The 18,715-nt window shown below is 36.0% G+C and overlaps 3 protein-coding genes and 1 long non-coding RNA gene across 13 annotated transcripts in view; 2 read left to right on the top strand and 2 right to left on the bottom strand.

Moving 5' to 3' along the window:
- Positions 1-1,701: 1,701 nt before the first annotated feature.
- Positions 1,702-2,691, bottom strand: LOC127833464 (uncharacterized). 2 transcript variants are annotated; one of them, XR_008027424.1, is made up of 3 exons: positions 2,254-2,685; positions 2,039-2,108; positions 1,702-1,894 (listed from the first exon to the last, which is right to left on the bottom strand). It is a non-coding gene; the product is annotated as an uncharacterized LOC127833464 (long non-coding RNA). The 2 variants fall into 2 exon arrangements; XR_008027425.1 differs by lacking the exon at positions 2,039-2,108 and having other exon boundaries at positions 2,184-2,691.
- A 1,992-nt stretch (positions 2,692-4,683) lies between these two features.
- Positions 4,684-18,715, bottom strand: part of LOC127833457 (NF-kappa-B-activating protein-like) — a 52,660-nt gene continuing 38,628 nt past the window's right edge. For all 9 annotated transcript variants that reach the window (XM_052358725.1, XM_052358723.1, XM_052358729.1 and 6 more), the window contains one exon: positions 4,684-6,404. In XM_052358725.1, coding sequence (XP_052214685.1) covers positions 6,236-6,404 — 169 coding nt within the window. In that variant the 3' untranslated portion in view covers positions 4,684-6,235. The remainder of the gene's footprint in view (positions 6,405-18,715) is intronic.
- Positions 8,182-11,334, top strand: LOC127833462 (uncharacterized). Its single transcript, XM_052358735.1, has 3 exons — positions 8,182-8,836; positions 9,405-9,676; positions 10,439-11,334. The coding sequence occupies exons 1-3, from the start codon at positions 8,348-8,350 to the stop codon at positions 10,695-10,697; spliced, it is 1,020 nt and encodes a 339-aa protein (XP_052214695.1). The 5' UTR covers positions 8,182-8,347; the 3' UTR covers positions 10,698-11,334.
- On the top strand, positions 12,583-16,981 carry LOC127833463 (uncharacterized). Its single transcript, XM_052358736.1, has 2 exons — positions 12,583-12,970; positions 15,546-16,981. The coding sequence occupies exon 2, from the start codon at positions 15,594-15,596 to the stop codon at positions 16,500-16,502; it is 909 nt and encodes a 302-aa protein (XP_052214696.1). The 5' UTR covers positions 12,583-12,970; positions 15,546-15,593; the 3' UTR covers positions 16,503-16,981.

The raw sequence follows: 18,715 nt of genomic DNA, 5'->3' as shown, positions 1-18,715 counted from the left end.
GTCGAATGTTAAAATGTATCAATATAAAGCGTTTAATGACACACTTCAAAACATGCCAAAATCTGTGAAAAGGCCCTTATAGTAACCTTATAGTCTAGGTTATACATAACGCCTCCTCAATATGAGCATTGTATTTGTGTGCTTGGACACATTCACTAAAATCGTGATGTTGCATATTTAGATCAAGTAATGTGAGCGTTAGTGTTTGGATGTTAAACAATTATTGTCAAACCAAATCGACTGTCAAAGTAACAAGTAAAAAGCGTCCTGAATGATTGTAAACGAATTAAAACGTCTGCATCAGAAATAATTAATGGCGACTAGAAAAATGACGTTCTGTCAGTGTGTGTCTCATGATTATGCAAAATTCAATCGAGCTCATTAGTTGATTATATAAATGCAGTATGTGGTTTTTCAAAACTAATGTTTAATGCGTGTTATGCCGTTATAGGGTTGTTAATTACGTTAGAAAATTCAAAGGTAATTAATTATGCATATTTTGTCGACTGCTGCCCTTAACAAAACAAAGCACCTATGAATGGCCTATTAGGGCTTATATGCCAGTCTCCAGAAACTTTTGTTTTGCGAATTTTATTGGGGGAAATATTTACATCGTTATGTCCGTAATGTCGAGTGTCTAACCATTTTTAGTTAATGTTTTACCTCAACACCATGACATAAGATACTAAATATGAAAAACAACTGATTGGTTTGACACGCATTATCTGAATTTCTTTTTCCGTGTTTACATTTTATGTAATCTTATAAAACATTTGAAACAATTAATTGCAATATTTCGAATTGTGTCTGCCAAATGTTTGCAGATACTTACAACAAATAACATAACATATAAACGCGATCGACTATTTATAAAATATGGTTTGTAAGGAAGTATTTAGATTATAATGCATAATAATACATATGAGTTATATTTGGGCGAGATCACTTTCACATGTCTAGTGGCAGATTTTTGCCAATAACTGTGGTTGAGCTATCTGTGCACGAGCAAGAAGGTTTTCGTATTAATTCAAGTATTATTTTTTAATGGATGTATTTGTGATGTCTTTGTTGTTGATATTTTTGTATTTGACGGTACTGACTGTTAGGGTCTACAGGATTTCCGCTCCAAAGCTTCGAGTATTTACACGTGAGGCGTTCTGAGAAACGGGGGCTAAATGCATGTGCGTAAAGTGTGGTCCCAGATAAGCCTGTGCAGTCCGCACAGGTCAATCATGTAGGTCACTTAACATTTAAATGAAATTGTTTGTTTAAAAGGTCTCTTCGAGATGTAAATCCATTGTAGACACAAAGTGCAAGACTGCACATTCTAATCTGGGATGATTCCTAGCACATACATGTATGCATTACACCCAGTTTGAACATGTGTCTTTGTACTAGTATATCGTATTTCAATGAATCCATTTTCATGTTCTGCTTTCTTAAGTGTTTTAAGACAAATTTGAACACTTGAGAGAGGTAGTTTTCTGTCTAGATTTCGTTTTGATACTTAAAATTACAAATTGCTTTATATATAAAAAAATCTTATCTGTACATGAGTTATTTAAATGGTTAGGTTTTCAGTTTAATTATTTGATCAATCAACACACAATTCTATTATGACCATTTTAATCGGTATATGTCTATGATAAGAATTGTATTCAAATCTTACTGGGTGGCTGTTGTAAAATAATTAACTTAAAATATTTTTTTAATGTTTATTGTTCAGTGAACAAGAATTTGAAGTTCGGAATACAATTAAACGTCAAGGACATTGCTGTCAGTATATAAAGCTCCTTAGTATTGCTGCTTGTTTGGTCACCTTACAGCAATTTGTTTGGCCCAATTGGGAAAAGTACCTGTACCGTTCTATTTGGGAAGTAATAGCGTGAAAAACCTTGAAATTGATACAGTTCACATTGATGTCAGTATATAAAGCTCCTTAGTATTGCTGCTTGTTTGGTCACCTTACAGCAATTTGTTTGGCCCAATTGGGAAAAGTACCCATACCGTTCTATTTGGGAAGTAATAGCGTGTGAACCCTGAAATTGATACAGTTCACATTGATGTCAGTATATAAAGCTCCTTAGTATTGCTGCTTGTTTGGTCACCTTACAGCAATTTGTTTGGCCCAATTGGGAAAAGTACCCGTACCGTTCTAATAGGGAAGTAATAGCGTGAAAAACCCTGAAATTGATACAGTTCACATTGCTGTCAGTATATAAAGCTCCTAAGTATTGCTGCTTGTTTGGTCACCTTACAGCAATTTGTTTGGCCTAATTGGGAAAAGTACCCGTACCGTTCTATTTGGGAAGTAATAGCGTGAAAAACCCTGAAATTGATACAGTTCACATTGATGTCAGTATATAAAGCTCCTTAGTATTGCTGCTTGTTTGGTCACCTTACAGCAATTTGTTTGGCCCAATTGGGAAAAGTACCCGTACCGTTCTAATAGGGAAGTAATAGCGTGAAAAACCCTGAAATTGATACAGTTCACATTGCTGTCAGTATATAAAGCTCCTTAGTATTGCTGCTTGTTTGGTCACCTTACAGCAATTTGTTTGGCCCAATTGGGAAAAGTACCCGTACCGTTCTTTTTGGGAAGTAATAGCGTGAAAAACCCTGAAATTGATACAGTTCACATTGCTGTCAGTATATAAAGCTCCTTGGTATTGATACAGTTCATATTGCTGTCAGTATATAAACCCTGAAATTGATACAGTTCACATTGCTGTCAGTATATAAAGCTCCTTAGTATTGTTGCTTGTTCACATTGATACAGTTTACATTGTGAAATCTTCAGATTTGGAATAATGGGTCTTGGTAAAAATTGCACAAACCACTTTAAATATTTATTTACATACATTTTAGCTTGAAATGTTTATTTTCAGTGCTCATTTAGTGTGTTCACATGAAGATAGTGCAGGTTTGGAACAACGATGACCCTGTTTTCCTTCCTTTTGGGAATTTTTTGGACGGCAATCGAGAATTTTGTAGTTTTTCCTCATTTGGGAACGTACTTTTTTCGGGTACATTATAAAAAGTAAAACAATCACTGCCTTAGCACAAAGTCAGGTATTGTGATCGCCCTGTGTTCGGAATCATGCAGTGTTGTCATCAACTGTGAGCTTGTTACACTCTTGAGGCCTTAATTTCTATCCAATCTTGATAAAAGTTGGTCTGAATGTTTATTTTTACAATATACAGGCAGAGTTTGAAACTGAGTCATGTGCATCTTAAAATTAGGTCATCAGGTAAAATCTGAGACAAATCATTGGTAATACTCTTGAGGCCACATTTATGAATTGATCTTGCTGAAAACTAGTCAGAATGTTAAGAGTGACAATATTTATGCCAGGTTCAAATCAGTGTCACTTTCATCTAAAAACTACTAGTATGTTGCAAGGTCCATTTTAGCATCCACAATAACAAATATTTACCTGTAAATGTTGCAAAATTCCTTTTTTTGGATCAGATAGTTTTTTTAAATGTTCTATATTCTGTAATGTTCTATTAATATTCCATGAACTTGCACTATGATATTATTAATATCGCAGTTTTATATAGAAGCTTCTATGGATATATTGATCAATTAAAATTATAACGATCTTACACTTAGTTTTTTCGATATATCATCAATATCTTTCTGTTTTATATATGATCTTTTGGCATTGTTATTTGGAGCTTTATTTTCAAAGCTCAAATTAATTACATTATTATAGAACACCTGTTGTTGATGTTGACTTATCTCAAATCAAATATCTTTATTTATTGCATGTTCCTTGTTATAAGATATCTTGACAGACCTTTGGTTTGTGCAATTTCATGTTTTAATAAATGATCCACTCACTTTGATATGGTGTTGTTTAAATTTCAATCAAATTGAGTCTTTAATACATGTACAGACAGCACAGACGTATGTGTTGCTGCTGATAACAGTGATGGTGTCTCACATAAATGCTCAAGTATAAGTGCTATGTACCTTAGGATGCGTGTTTTATTATCATGCAAAGTGCAGAAATAAGCCAATTTTTTTATGATTTATATTGAAAAATGTTTAAATGTCTAATGCATGGACACAAACGAATCCACTATACATGTATATATTCTTCAGTGGACAAAAAGCAAAGGGCTCGATATCGTTGCAGCCAAAATTCTTTCCTTTACAATCATCTACAGATATATGTAGGTAATTCAGCTATTCAGCCCCAAAATTAGGGGGACTATATATTCTAAAGAGAAAAATCAGAACAAGGGGTAATAATACAGCCAATACTGATTGCAGCAAAAATTGCTATCCAAAAGATCATCAACACGACTTGGTAAATAGACAAAATTGTTTTAGATTTGCAAATTTTTGGTGAAGTAATGATATTTGCAATGAAACAGTCATACCGAACATTTACTATGCTCTAAAATATATGTTATATGCATCTTAAGACGATTTAAAAAGCTGAAAATAATAAAGCGTTCCAAACGCAAAACAATTGAGTAATTTGGCAAGTTCTGTTGTTATTGTTATATTTTATATTTTTAATGAGCACGGAGGCCATGTGCTTTAGGTGCTAGACTTTTACTCCAAAGGTCAGTGTTTCAAGCCTTTTATATTTTATTATTTTTTTACTGGAGCTTTTTAGATGTAATGTTTAAATTAATAAATTTAAAGCATCTAATGACAAACTTCAATACATTTCAAAGTCTATTAAAAGCTCCCTTATAGATTATCCAGCATTGACAATTTTCGGTAATCAGCCAAGCAGTTAAAGAGGAGTTGTTAACAAGAAATTATAATAGCATATTACATTCCATAAATGAAAAACAAGCAATGGGCCACCACTCTGCCAAAACTCATCAAAGCCAAAAATTGAATCTCGACCCTTTACCACTTAGATACGTATTTTCACGCATTTGTAGTCCCTTATAAAGGTATATTTAATTTAAGACCTTTCTCACTAGATTCAAGGTTTTAAGGCTTCATCTCCAAACCTTAGATACTGATGAGCAGCAAAAAGCATAAAATCTAAACAGACAAGTTACTTGCAGGCTGTTCTGGTTTTATGCTGTTTGTAAATAGCCATATTCACTTTGCCTCTGAGTGGGTAAGGGTTAAGTGAGTTTCACCAAGTAGTGAGGAGTTGAACAAACATAATCCTTGGATTATTAATAGTACACATGTACCGTGACAAAGGGTCATAATTCTGCTAAAACTCGTAACCACAAAATCCCTTTATTTACAATCCTCTAGACATAAAGGTCATTGAACTCTGTAAATAGAGCGAGATCCACCAAGTAGTTAATATCCTTTCCCCTGTAAGAAGCAAAGTGAAAATGGCTTTTGCAACCAGCTTTAAACCAGAACAGTCTGTGAATAACTCGCAGTCTGTTTATGCTATTTGCTGCTGATCAGTACCTATGGGTTAAAAATGAAGCGTTTGAAACTTGACTTTAGTAAGAAACAAAGGTATTTAATTAAATTTGATTTCTATGGTACTATAAATGTGTCAAAATATGTATCTAAGCGGCAAAAGGAGGAATTGAAAAACACAAGCTTCCAGACATACATACAGACGGTTGGAAAGTGCAAATTTTTATCGGCTAATGAGAATTTCACCGAATTACATTTATGAACAGTATTACTTGATATTAATATCAAATTATATTAATAAATAATAAAAATAAACCTGATGGCATTATGCTGAAAGGATGATTGAACATAAGTACATAAGTGGAAAGAGCATAATTACACCAAAGAGGTCACCCTGCCAATTTAAACTCCCCGCCCTGCCTTTTTTGTCTAGCTAAATCCCTTCTTTGATGCATACAAAAAGTACACAAGCTCAATCTTGAGTCACAACTCCACAATTTCACATTTAATACTTATTTCTGAACCTCAATATTTCATCATATACCCTCCTATAGGTAACTTGAATGCATACAAACAGTCGAACAGCTCAATCCTGAGTCATGAATTCCACAATTCCACGAAGCCTCGCTTTCGGAAAACGGCAGTAAGCGCATATCCGCATCATGAAGTCTGCACTGGCTTATCAAGGACAATACTTTCCTCATAAACTGCATAATTGAAAAGATTATAGACTTCCTTAAAACAAACATTACCATAGAAGTGGAAAGTGTTGTCTCTGATTAGCCTGTGTGGACTGCACAGGCTTATCTGGGACGACACTTTACGCACATGCATACAGCCCGTTTCCTCAGAGCAGGCTCCCATGTCTAACACTCATTTGCGAGCGTCCATTTTCTTGCGGACCATCTCCCTCAGTTGGGAGAGGATCTTGGTCTCGCGTTTCGTGCGTTCCTCGTGGTTGAAGTTTGCCAGGGCCCGCTTCTCGTCCGCGCTGTAGATCTGATTTTCCTTGCGCAGACGCACGGCCTCCATTCGACGATGCCTGAAGAGAGAAAACATGGGTAGTTTTAATGGTAGAACCTTTAGAAGAGACAAAATATGGGTAGTCTTAATGGAAGAATCTTCTGAAACGTCAAAATATGGGTTGTTTCAATGGTAGAAACTTCTGAAGAGTCAAAATATGGGTAGTTTTAATGGTAGAAACTTCTGAAGAGTCAAAATATGGGTAGTTTTAATGGTAGAAACTTCTGAAGAGTCAAAATATGGGTAGTTTTAATGGTAGAAATTTCTTAAGAGTCAAGATATGGATAGTTTTAATGGTAGAAACTTCTGAAGAGTCAAAATATGGGTAGTTTTATTGGTTGAAACTTAAGAAGAGTCAAAATATGGGTTGTTTTAATGGTAGAAACTTCTGAAGAGTCAAAATATGGGTAGTTTTATTGGTTGAAACTTAAGAAGAGTCAAAATATGGGTAGTTTTAATGGAAGAATCTTCTGAAGAGTCAAAATATGGGTTGTTTTAATGGTAGAAACTTCTGAAGAGTCAAAATATGGGTAGTTTTAATGGTAGAAACTTCTGAAGAGTCAAAATATGGGTAGTTTTATTGGTTGAAACTTAAGAAGAGTCAAAATATGGGTTGTTTTAATGGTAGAAACTGTTGACAAGTCAAAATATGGGTAGTTTTAATGGTATAAATTTCTAGAGGGTCAAAACATGGGTAGTTTTACTGGTAGAAACTTCTGAAGAGACAAATTAAGGGTAGTTGTCATGGTAGAAACTTGTGAAGACAAATTGTGCCTCATTCTGGGAAAACTGGGCTAAATGCACCTGCATAAAGTGTCATCCCACATAAGCCTATGTAGTCCACACAGGCTTATAAGAGACAACACTAGCTGCTTTCATGGAATTTTCCATTAAAAGAAAGTCTCTTCTAATGAAAATCCATTTTAGGCGGAAAGTGTCGTCCCTAAATAGCACGTGAGGACTGCACAGGCTTATCTGGGACATAAACTTACATGCATTAAGAGGCTTCAAAAATATCAAATTCATCCACATATTAAAAAACAAATCATAGTGTCGCACTTTCTGAGGTAAATATACTTCTAAACAACATACATTTTGGCTTTTTATTAAGATTTCACAGTGCCACCATAGAATTGGTGAGTCATTCAGTTAAAAGCCCTTTATAATGTATGCCTGAACTTGTGTGAATTACAATTGTGTTTACACACATTGTGGTAAAATTCTGAACTGAAAGTCAGTTGTTAACACATGGTTCAGTAAGAAGGTCTATAGAACCTTTTCTGTGTTTTAGTAACATTTTTTTAACTTACAATAACGTGCTTAACTGTTTTTATAATATAATACACATTACTTCACTTTGTAAAAAATGTTGTAAAGCATAAGAAATCAAAACTGTATAACTAAGTATTCAAACCTGTAGCATGCAAAGCTTATCAATAAATCAAACAAAAGCTAATTATGTTTTGGGAAACCTGATATACCATAAGATTTTCACTTTCAGTTTTGAAGTATTAATGTCATTTAACAATTATCAAAGTAAATTAAACTGGTGAATAAATAAGATTTGTGAATTAATATTGATATTGTGGACTTAAATTAATTCAAAAATTGATTATAGTGACCGGGTATCTCAAGACAGGGATTAAGAACGTTGAAATGAAACTGTGCAAAGCAAACTGGAGACAAATATAAGGTATGAGCAACTATTACCGTATTTGTCTGAAGAACTACATAACTTATATCCATTATATAAAATGCAATACAATTACAATTACAAGGGAAATTTTAAAGACTGATGATACAACACAGTGATAAAATGTACCAGAATATCAAACACGGTACAATGCTCCAATGGCATGTTTTCAAATAAGTAATCGCAGCTAACTTCCCGCCAACCAAAAATCATAGATTCTTATATTTTAAGGATTGTTTCCAAGTCTCGAAAGATAACGCAACAACATAATGGGATCAGGTACTTCAAACAATGCAGCCCAGGTTGCTAGGCAATCAAGCATGCCATTGACCCAAGACAGCAAAAGGAAACGTAAACCCAGACGACAATTATTGAAGCGAGATAAGTACGGGGACGTGTTTTACTACGACAAGGATCAAGACTGGTTTTACTATCTAGACGCTAACGGTACAAAGTACTACAAAAATGAAAATGGATTTCTGTTCTATCTGGATGAGAACGATCAGCCTTACGTGATGGACAATAATGGGGAAAAGGTTTATTTGGATGAGAATGGAGAACCAGTCACCTTAAACTCGGAACAGCTTCCATCTCAAGCTGAGCTGGACCAAGAAAGGATAAGTTTGAAGAATGACGAGAATGTACCATCATCTGCTAGGGGAGTACGAGTGTCAGAAAAACATCTGACTGATGAACTATATTCCTCTCTGAGTTATTATATCCATTCAGGAGATAGAGGCAGAAATAGTGAAGAACAGGTATGAACTGCAAAAGTTACAGAGAAAATTTTGAGTGACACCTATTTTAAAATGCCGTCCTGAAAATGGAAATTTTGACAAAAAAGTTACAATTCATGGCATCTTTATCCACATTTCTAAACCTGAATGTTTTCTGAAACTTTTAACATATGGTTTTGTTTTAGTATTGTGTCATTTTTATACATAAAATCCTAGAATAAAATTGTGTCTTGTTCTGAGAAAAGTGGGCATAATGCATGTGCGTAAAGTGTCGTCCCAGCTTAGACTCAGCAGTCTGCACAGTCTAAGCTGGGACGACACTTTCCGCTTAAACTAGATTTTCGGTAAAAATGGACTTCCTTAAAATGGATAATACCATTTAAAGACCTTTTTTACTTAAGATTCAAGTTTTAAAGACTTCATCTCCAATGCTTAGATACTGATGAGCAGCAAACAGCATACAATCTGAACAGACTGTGAGTTACTTGCAGGCTGTTCTGGTTTTATGCTGTTTGCACATAGCAATTTTCACTTTGACTCTGAGCGGGAAAGGGTTAATAAAATGTCATATGAGTGTATTCTTATTCAGAACATTGGTCAGGCTACAACCCAACCAGACCCCAGAAGTCCTGATTCTGCAATTCCTACCACATCAAGTGCATCTGTACGATTCTGGCCCTCATATCAAACACCGCCATTGTTTGAAGGAGAAGAATTAGGTCACGGAAGGATTCCATACGTGGAAATCATTGATCATCGTAAAAGACCAGACACGCCCAATAGTATTGACAGTAGTGAACTGTTTGAAGGCACTATCTCACCATACTCAAGCTTGTCGTATGTGAGCAAAGATTATAACAGGTTTGGATTTCTAAATTGTTGTTGCATTTTAAAATATCTATCTTTAATTTCATTATGAATTATATAAAAATTCTAAATAAATTTTTTAGTGTTTGCTATTTTATCTACATTGTTAAATACATGTAAACTCAATGCATTTTTCATGTTGTCGACATAAAATAGCAGAGCAAAACATAAACTGACTCCACTGATATAACACACAAATTTTGTGATCATCAAAATGGCATCGAAAGTCTAAAAGAAAATAAACTATAGAAAAGCAAGTGAATTAGGAATGTATTGTATCTATAACAACTTTAATACCAGTACCTTAAACATGAATTTATAACCGGAAACTTCATTGTTCCATGCTAGGTGGACAATAATAAATTAATTACCAGGCATATAGCTAACAGAATAAAAAGGGAATTACATGAACATGAATAAACTTAAAACATCTTGTTATTGCGCAATGTCTAAGAATGATGGAACTGTCATTTAACCCTAAACCACTTAGATACGCATGTTGATGCATTTGAAGTTCCTTATTAAGTTAAATTTAATCAAAAACCTCTATTACTAGATTCAAGTTTTTATGGCTTAATGTCCAACCCTTAGATACTGCATGATGAGCAGCAAACAGCATAAAACCTGAACAGACTGCAAGTTACTATGTACTATTAAGTAAAAAAAGTCTCAAATTTAATTTGATTTTCTAAAAACATGTCGAAATGTGTATCTGACTGGTAAAGGGTTCAATAATGACAATATCATCCCTTCCAGAGAAGCCCTGGTAACACCAACGTACCTAAAGGATGAGACAGACTTGATAGAGACACAGCTGACTGCACAAACTGAGGCAGAAAACAAGATTCTTCAGAAACAGCTGAAAATAGCACAAGAAAAATCAGCGCTCCCAAGGGCAAAGAACTTCCAGAAATTAGGAATGTTTCCAGTCAAAATCCAGGAGGATGTTTCTGACTGTGCAATAAGTGGGGCAGCGTTTCTGCCAAATGGTCAGCTTGTGCTTGCGGAAAAATGACTTCCTAGTGCATGTGGTGTTCAAAAATGCTATCTGCAACGGGATAAAAGTGTACCAAGTTGAGAACAACAATTTCACTCACAAGAACACCATGACCACGCCATGGCCAATTGGCGCCATTGGAAGGAGCAATGCTGGAATCGCTGTAATGCAATTCAAAGAAGATGCATGGCAAATTAATTTGCTAGATTTGAAAGGCAAGATTCTACAGGAAATTGATCTGAAAAAAGAAGGCTACACCCTGGCGCAACCGGAATGCCTTTTCATCACCCAGTAATTAAACTTTGTTATCTCAGATAGGGGCCACAACTCTGTTTTATGTCTCAATATGCATGGGGATGAACTCTTCAACTACAAACATCTACGAGAGCCATTGGGGGTCTGCAGCGATGCAAAAGATTCGCTGTTCATTTCAGGCGCAGGCCTTGTGCATCAGATTTCAAAATCAGGGGAGAGAATCTGGCCTCTGATGACAAGGGAGACAATTGGGTTCATTGCGGTCAATATTTCTTATGACCCTGTTGATGGATTACTGGTGCTCAGTGGACTGAACAATTGCGTGGCTGCTTTTGCTATTCTTGAAACCTGACTGTGTAGCAAAGGCAGATTCTTTTTTTGTGGTGGTGTTTTTTTTAAAATGTACAATAAATCTTACTGGTAAACTATAACCTTGAGCAAAATGAGGCACATTAAATAGCTTGATTTATACAAGCTGCAATAAACTAGTGTCATTTAGTCATCTTTAAACACATAAAGATAAATTTTGCAGAGTCATACACATGTATTACTTTTGTATTCTGAATTACTGTAACTTCTGATGTGTTTATGAGTGGAGTTTAAACTCACACTGGGAATGAAGTATACATAAATTGTAACAGCAAACCATGGCAGTACACCACTCAGATAATTGTTTCTGAAAATGTGTAAATCCATTATTTTAACATTAAATTTGAACAAGAGCTGTCACCATAGGATGACATATGCCCCCTATAAACGCTTTGATAGAAGTTTTAGCATTTTTCGAAACCTTAACACAGATTTCGAAACCTAAACGCGGACCCTAAGTTCAAGGTCAAGGTCACAGGGGTCAAAATTTGTGTGCGTATAGAAAAGCCTTGTCCATATACACATACATACCAAATATGAAGGTTATATCTCAAGGGACATAGAAGTTATGAGCATTTTTCCAAACCTAAATGCAGATTTCGAAACCTTAACGCGGGCCCTAACTTCAAGGTAAAGGTCACAGGGGTAAACAATTTTGTGCGTATGGCAAGGTCTTGTCCATATACACATGCAAACCAAATATGAAGGTTATATCTCAAGGGACATAGAAGTTATGAGCATTTTTTGAAACCTAAACGCAGATTTCGAAACCTAAACGCGGACCCTAAGTTCAAGGTCAAGGTCACAGGGGTAAAAAATTGTGGGCGTATGGAAAGGCCTTGTCCATATACACATGCATACCAAATGTGAAGGTTATATCTCAAGGGACATAGAAGTTATGAGCATTTTTCGAAACCTAAACGCCATGTGTGACGGAAAGACGGACGGACAGACAGACGGACAGTCCGATCACTATATGCCTCCTTTTCTTCGAAAGGGGGCATAAAAAAGACTGCCAGTTACAGCGTTATAATTGTGTTGAAGGCCCTATATAGACTATTATGAAACCATTTTAATACAAAATATGTTTGTTTCTTTAATTTATTTGGAATACTTCTATCACTTTTCCACTAAAACAGAATCTGTCCTCACACCTATATAACATATTATCTTGTAATATCTATTTTCAGAGTTATATTAATATTGCGTAATTTCTTTTTGAAATCAGACAAAAAGTATTTAAAGATGGTCCAACTTGTTGATTACAGTAGGTCTCTTGAGATACTAAATAAAATGTCAAGTTGAACTTATCTATTTCTCAAAGCCAGCTATGCTTTGTTAGCTTCAAACAAAAAGAAAGTGAAATATAATATTTCCTTGATTGGTATACATGTACCATAACAACACAATCAAACTTTTGTCAATTCAATAGGCCCGTTTGAAAACCCAGATCAAGATAGCACAGTTTACAATTACAATTTAACTTGCTAGATGAATTTGATAATAAACTTATTATGAAGCTATTATTTAAAAGAAAAAAGTGTTGTTCAACTTTTCACAATACATAACATTAATAAAGCCTCTTTTTTATTTTGGCATTTTTACTTGAGCATTTTGCACAGAGTTTAAGAGGGATGTAATTCTTGCATGCATAGCTGTGAAAAAAGGTAAGTTGGAAAGAAATTCATTCAATTTTTTTCAGTCTAACAGAACGATGTTTCAGTTTGTTCTGTTGATATACACAATTAAACCATTTCAGTTAAATGTATTTGTTTAAAAGGTGATCATACTAGTGGTGTTTTATTTCAGTTTATTTGTTTACTTTATTGCAATTTGTATGTGTTATAAACCACATACCAAAAAGCATGTTAACCCTTTCCCACTTAAAGGGACTGTCAACCACGAATGACTAACAAAGAAAAGTTCTAAAATACCGTATTTTTTACAATGATTAGTTTATATTGATTAAAATATCATGACTGGTATATTACATTACTTGAAAATAGTTAATATTTTCAGTATATTCGGTAATAAAATTTTGCGATGTGAAATCAAAAGTACATCGCGAAAATAGGTGACATTAGGATAAACACACTATAAATAACGCAAGTAGATCGATCATTTTATATATAAAATATATACAATTCACTATGCATGCACAATTTGCATTCCTGGGTTTACCACGTGGTGATGATGATCAATCTACTGGCGTTATTTATAGTTAACTGGTAGTTACCTGGTAGACACACCCAGTAACATTTATTACCAAATATACTGAAACAAGGGCTGTTTGTAAATCATGCATGCCCCCCATATGGGCTGTCAGTAGTTGTGGCAGCCATTGTGTGAATACGTTTTTTGTCACTGTGACCTTGACCTTTGACCTAATGTAAGTTATTATCCGGAAACAATTGTACTATTTGAGTCACTGTAACCTTGACCTTTGACCTAGTGACCTGAAAATCAATATGGGTCATCTGCCAGTCATGATTAAGGGGAGTGACAGGGGGGTATAATGTGGGGTGGGTAATTTATAAGATGTTTAAAAAAAAATTGGGGGGTGGGTGGGGGTGAGAGGGGGGTATAATGTGGGATGTGGAAATTTATAAGATGTTTAAAAAAATATTTTTTTAATTTTTTTTTTTGGGGGGGGGGGTAATTTATTAGATGTTTAAAAAAAAAAAATTGGGGGGGGGGGGTTGGGGGGTGGGGGGTGAGGGGTGAGAGGGGGGTATAATGTGGGGCGTGGTAATTTATATGTTAAAAAAAATTGGTGGGGTGGGGGGTGGGGGGTTAGAGAGGGGGTAATTATGTGGGGTGTGGTAATTTATTAGATGTTTAAAACAAAAATATTTTTTTTTTTTGGGGGGGGGGGGGTAGGGGATGAGAGGGGGTTATATGTGGGGTGTGGTAATTAATAAGATGTTTAAAAAAATAATTTTTTGTGGGGGTGGGTTTGGGGGGTAGGGGGGTGGGGTGAGAGGGCGGTAATAATGTGGGGTGTGGTATTTATTAGATGTTTAAAAAAAATTGGGGGGGAGTGGGGTGGTGGAGGGTACGGGGGGGGTGAGATCGGGGGTGTCAATGTTGGGTGTGGTAATTTATAGATGTTTTAAAAAATTGGGGGACGGGGGTGGAGGGGTAGGGGGTGGGGGTAGGGGGGTGGGGGGTGAAAGGGGGGTTAATGTGGGTTGTGGTAATTTATAAGATGTTTAAAAAATGGGGGGGTTGGGGGAGTGGGGGGTAGGGGGGGTGGGGGTGAGAAGGGGTAATAATTGTGGGTTGTGGTAATTATAAGATGTTTTAAAAAAAAATTGGGGGAGTGGGGGTAGGGGTGAGTGAGAGGGGGTATAATGTGGGTGGGGTTATTTATTAGATGTTTAAAAAAATTGGGGGGAGGGGGGGGGAGGAGGGTAGGCGGGTGGGGGGTAGGGGGGTGGTTGTGGAGAGGGGGGTTTAATGTGGGGTTGTGGTCATTTATTAGATGATGTTTAAAAAAAGATTGGAGGGGGGGGTGATATCCTCTATTCGATAAACATGAAATTTTGTACATTTGTTTCCCCTGTATATAAGAAAGATATAATAGTGTATTACCTACCCTGTCCTGCTTATATTTATATTAATCTTCGAAGGGGGGCATAAATATGAAACTTAATTTTTTTCAAGTAATGTAATATACCAGTCGTGATATTTTAATCAATACAAACTAATAATTGTAAAAAAAATCGGTATTTTACAACTTTTCTTTTCTTCGTCGTTGTGGTTGACAGTCCCTTTAAGATGAGTATTTTCAAGCATTTTTATTCCCTAAGAAAGTTATATTTTAGACCTTCTTACTAGATTCAAGTTTTTAAGGCTTCATCTCCAAACCTTAGATACTGATGAGCAGCAAACAGCATAAAACCTGAACAGACTGCGAGTAACTCGCAGGCTGTTCTGGTTTTATGCAGTTTGTACATAGCCATGTTTACTGTGCTTCTAAGTTGGGAAGAGTTAAGTGATGGTTTTCTTTTAGTACTACTTTCAATAACATTTATGCAATGACACAAAATTTGTATTAGATATGAATGTTGAAATTAAAAAATCTGTTATTACAAAGTCTGAGATATTTGAAATCATACTTATGGTTGCCATTTTTTTTGTTCTTCATCAGGTAAAGTTTCATTGAATCATATTAATATTAGGAAATTTACACTGGATCATGTTTTAAAACTGCATTACATTACTCATTGATAATTGTAGCCATGCCTAACGGTTTGAAAATGAGTCACTGAGCAACAAACTGGCAGCATGGGGGGCTGTTGTATAAAGAAGCCAGAAACCGTCCGATGGACAGTGGCTGATGAAGGGCCAGCTGAACAAAAATTTGTCAACAAGGAATGGCTCCCTAAGGTCATAACAAAGAAGGCGCGTCACGCTAACCCTTTCAGAGAGTTTGGTGTGAAAATCCTAGATGATGAAAATGAATGTAACATCACTGGTGCTGCGTTCCTTCCCAACGGGGACATATTTATCGTGGACAAGGCTAATAAGAAACTAAAACTATTCGATAAGAAAAGTGGACAATTCAAGATGAGCGCTCAGGTTCCATCAAACCCGGAAGGCGCATGCAGCATACCCAATGCGCCAAACGTTTATGTGACCTTTCCAGCATCGAGTAGAATCCGAAAAGTTGGTGTCACCGTTAATGACATTCAACGGGTAGACACCATTCAGACTGTCAACAGATGCACAGCAATTAGCAGCAACAAATTTGGCGGACTTGCCGTTGCTGTGAATACAGTGGGAAACCAATGGCAGATACACCTAATGAACTCTGCTGGTGACCTTCAGAAGAGAATCCACGGGGAAATGTTGTTCCTCAATCCAGAACACATAGCGATAACAGACGAACTAAACCTGATTGTATCGGACATGGGTAACAACACAGTGTTTCATATAACACCCGAAGGCTATGTGATATTCGCGTACAAAGACCTCAAGAGTCCCCAAGACGTGCTTGTAGACAGAAAGGGCTACATCTACGTGGCTGGTCCGGACCGGATTCACCAACTAAACGAGCAGGGAGAGAAAGTGCAGTACATGCTTTCCAAGGCAGACATTGGGTTCTCGCCACAAACAAAGGCGTACCGGGAGAAAGACGAGATGCTCCTTATAGCAGGAGGGTCGGATAAGGTCAAACTGTACACCATCAGTTAAAACAGAAAATAAACTACCCATGAATTTGTATAATATTCATAAATATGATTTTATGTACTTTAATGTACTATATACAATCAGTTGAAACATAAAAGGCACTACCCCCACCAAACCCCAATCTAATAACCAGAACTTTCAACTCCTTGGGGTAAAAAGGTTAAACACTGTGACATTATTTGTCTATTTCTTTATAATATGTCATGGTCTATGTTATTTGTTTCTGTAAGGTACAAAATCAATTAAGAGGCAGACAGAAGTTTTTGACAAGGAACCACTTGTTTGATGACGCTTGCAATATACTAATCTAATCATCAGGATTTTCAACTTTCTTTAAAACGTGTTTTAACTTATATTTTGACAATTGTATCCACATAACTGTTCATCATCTATTGTTTTAAATTGTGTGTGTATATAATCAATTATGAAACAGAAAATCAATGTTAGTTGTGTTCTTTTGTTAAAAATATATTTATTAAACATCATACTGATAAATTTTAACGCATGTCGTTCATTGCTTTGTAATCAAAATTGATTTATTTTTACAAATGTCATTCATTGTTTTGTTATCATTATTTATTAACAAATGTATGCTATTTATAATTCAGATGAAGAGTGTTTGTTTATTTTTCTTATTTTATGTATTTATTATGCCCCCCTTCGAAGAAGAGGGGGTATATTGCTTTGCTCATGTCGGTCTGTCGGTCGGTCGGTCTGTCTGTCGGTCGGACCGTCCACCAGGTGGTTGTCAGACGATAACTCAAGAACGCTTAGGCCTAGGATCATGAAACTTCATAGGTACATTGATCATGACTCACAGATGACCCCTATTGATTTTGAGGTCACTAGGTCAAAGGTCAAGGTCACTGTGACCCGAAATAGTAAAATGGTTTCCGGATATTAATTCAAGAACGCTTATGCCTAGGATCATGAAACTTCATAGGTAAATTGATCATTACTAGCAGATGACCCCTATTGATTTTCAGGTCACTAGGTCAAAGGTCAAGGTCACGGTGACCCTAATAGTAAAATGGTTTCCGGATGATAATTCAAGAACGCTTATGCCTAGGATCATGAAACTTCATAGGTAAATTGATCATGACTAGCAGATGACCCCTATTGATTTTCAGGTCACTAGGTCAAAGGTCAAGGTCACGGTGACCCGAAATAGTAAAATGGTTTCCGGATGATAATTCAAGAACCCTTATGCCTAGGATCATGAAACTTGATAGGTAGATTGATCATGACTAGCAGATGACCCCTATTGATTTTCAGGTCACTAGGTCAAAGGTCAAGGTCACGGTGACCCGAAATAGTAAAATGGTTTCCGGATGATAACTCAAGAACGCTTATGCCTAGGATCATGAAACTTGATAGGTACATTGATCATGACTGGCAGATGACCCCTATTGATTTTCAGGTCACTAGGTCAAAGGTCAAGGTCACAGTGACCCGAAATAGTAAAATGGTTTCCTGATGATACTCAGGAAAGCTTATGGCTAGGATCATGAAACTTCATAGGTACATTGATCATGACTCGCAGATGACCCCTATTGATTTTCAGGTCACTAGGTCAAAGGTCAAGGTCACAGTGACAAAAATACATATTTACAAAATGGCTGTCACTACAACTTAGAGCCCATATGGGGGGCATGCATGTTTTACAAACAGCCCTTGTTTTGTATGTTTCATTCACTTTTTTTTACAATTTTATGATTTCCCATTGTGATGGGAAAAATTATTCAAATATTCGAATATTCAAAAACTGGCTGAATATTAGAATCTGAAATTCTGACTCAAATATTTTATATATGTTAGAAAATAATTGTTATTATGCATAAGAACTTTAGTAGCTAGGTAAAAGAAAGAAGATCACTGTAGTGTTTTAGTAAATGATCTGATAAAGCTGTCATCATTGATGTTATTAATCGGTATAGTGGATTGTATCATTTGGTATCTTTTGTAGCTAGGTTGTCATTTGTGTCACCCTGCCATGCAGTTTGAACCTGTCTTTCAGGCATAACATTCCCTGGCAGTTACGTGGATGTTATATCAACATGGTATCCTTACAGCGAGCAGCTTAGTTTTAACATATTTTTTAGCTCAATTGCATCACAAGCCTGACTGGCTTATTTGACAGGCTGTAGAGTCCATTTTCTAAGCCTTGAATCAGTACTTGGTGTCTTTGGGAGAGATCTAAAGAATGCTCCCACAGT

Source organism: Dreissena polymorpha, chromosome 6 (genome assembly GCF_020536995.1).
Source record: "Dreissena polymorpha isolate Duluth1 chromosome 6, UMN_Dpol_1.0, whole genome shotgun sequence".
Classification (NCBI taxonomy): domain Eukaryota; kingdom Metazoa; phylum Mollusca; class Bivalvia; order Myida; family Dreissenidae; genus Dreissena; species Dreissena polymorpha.
This window is presented reverse-complemented; position numbering and strand designations above follow the sequence as displayed.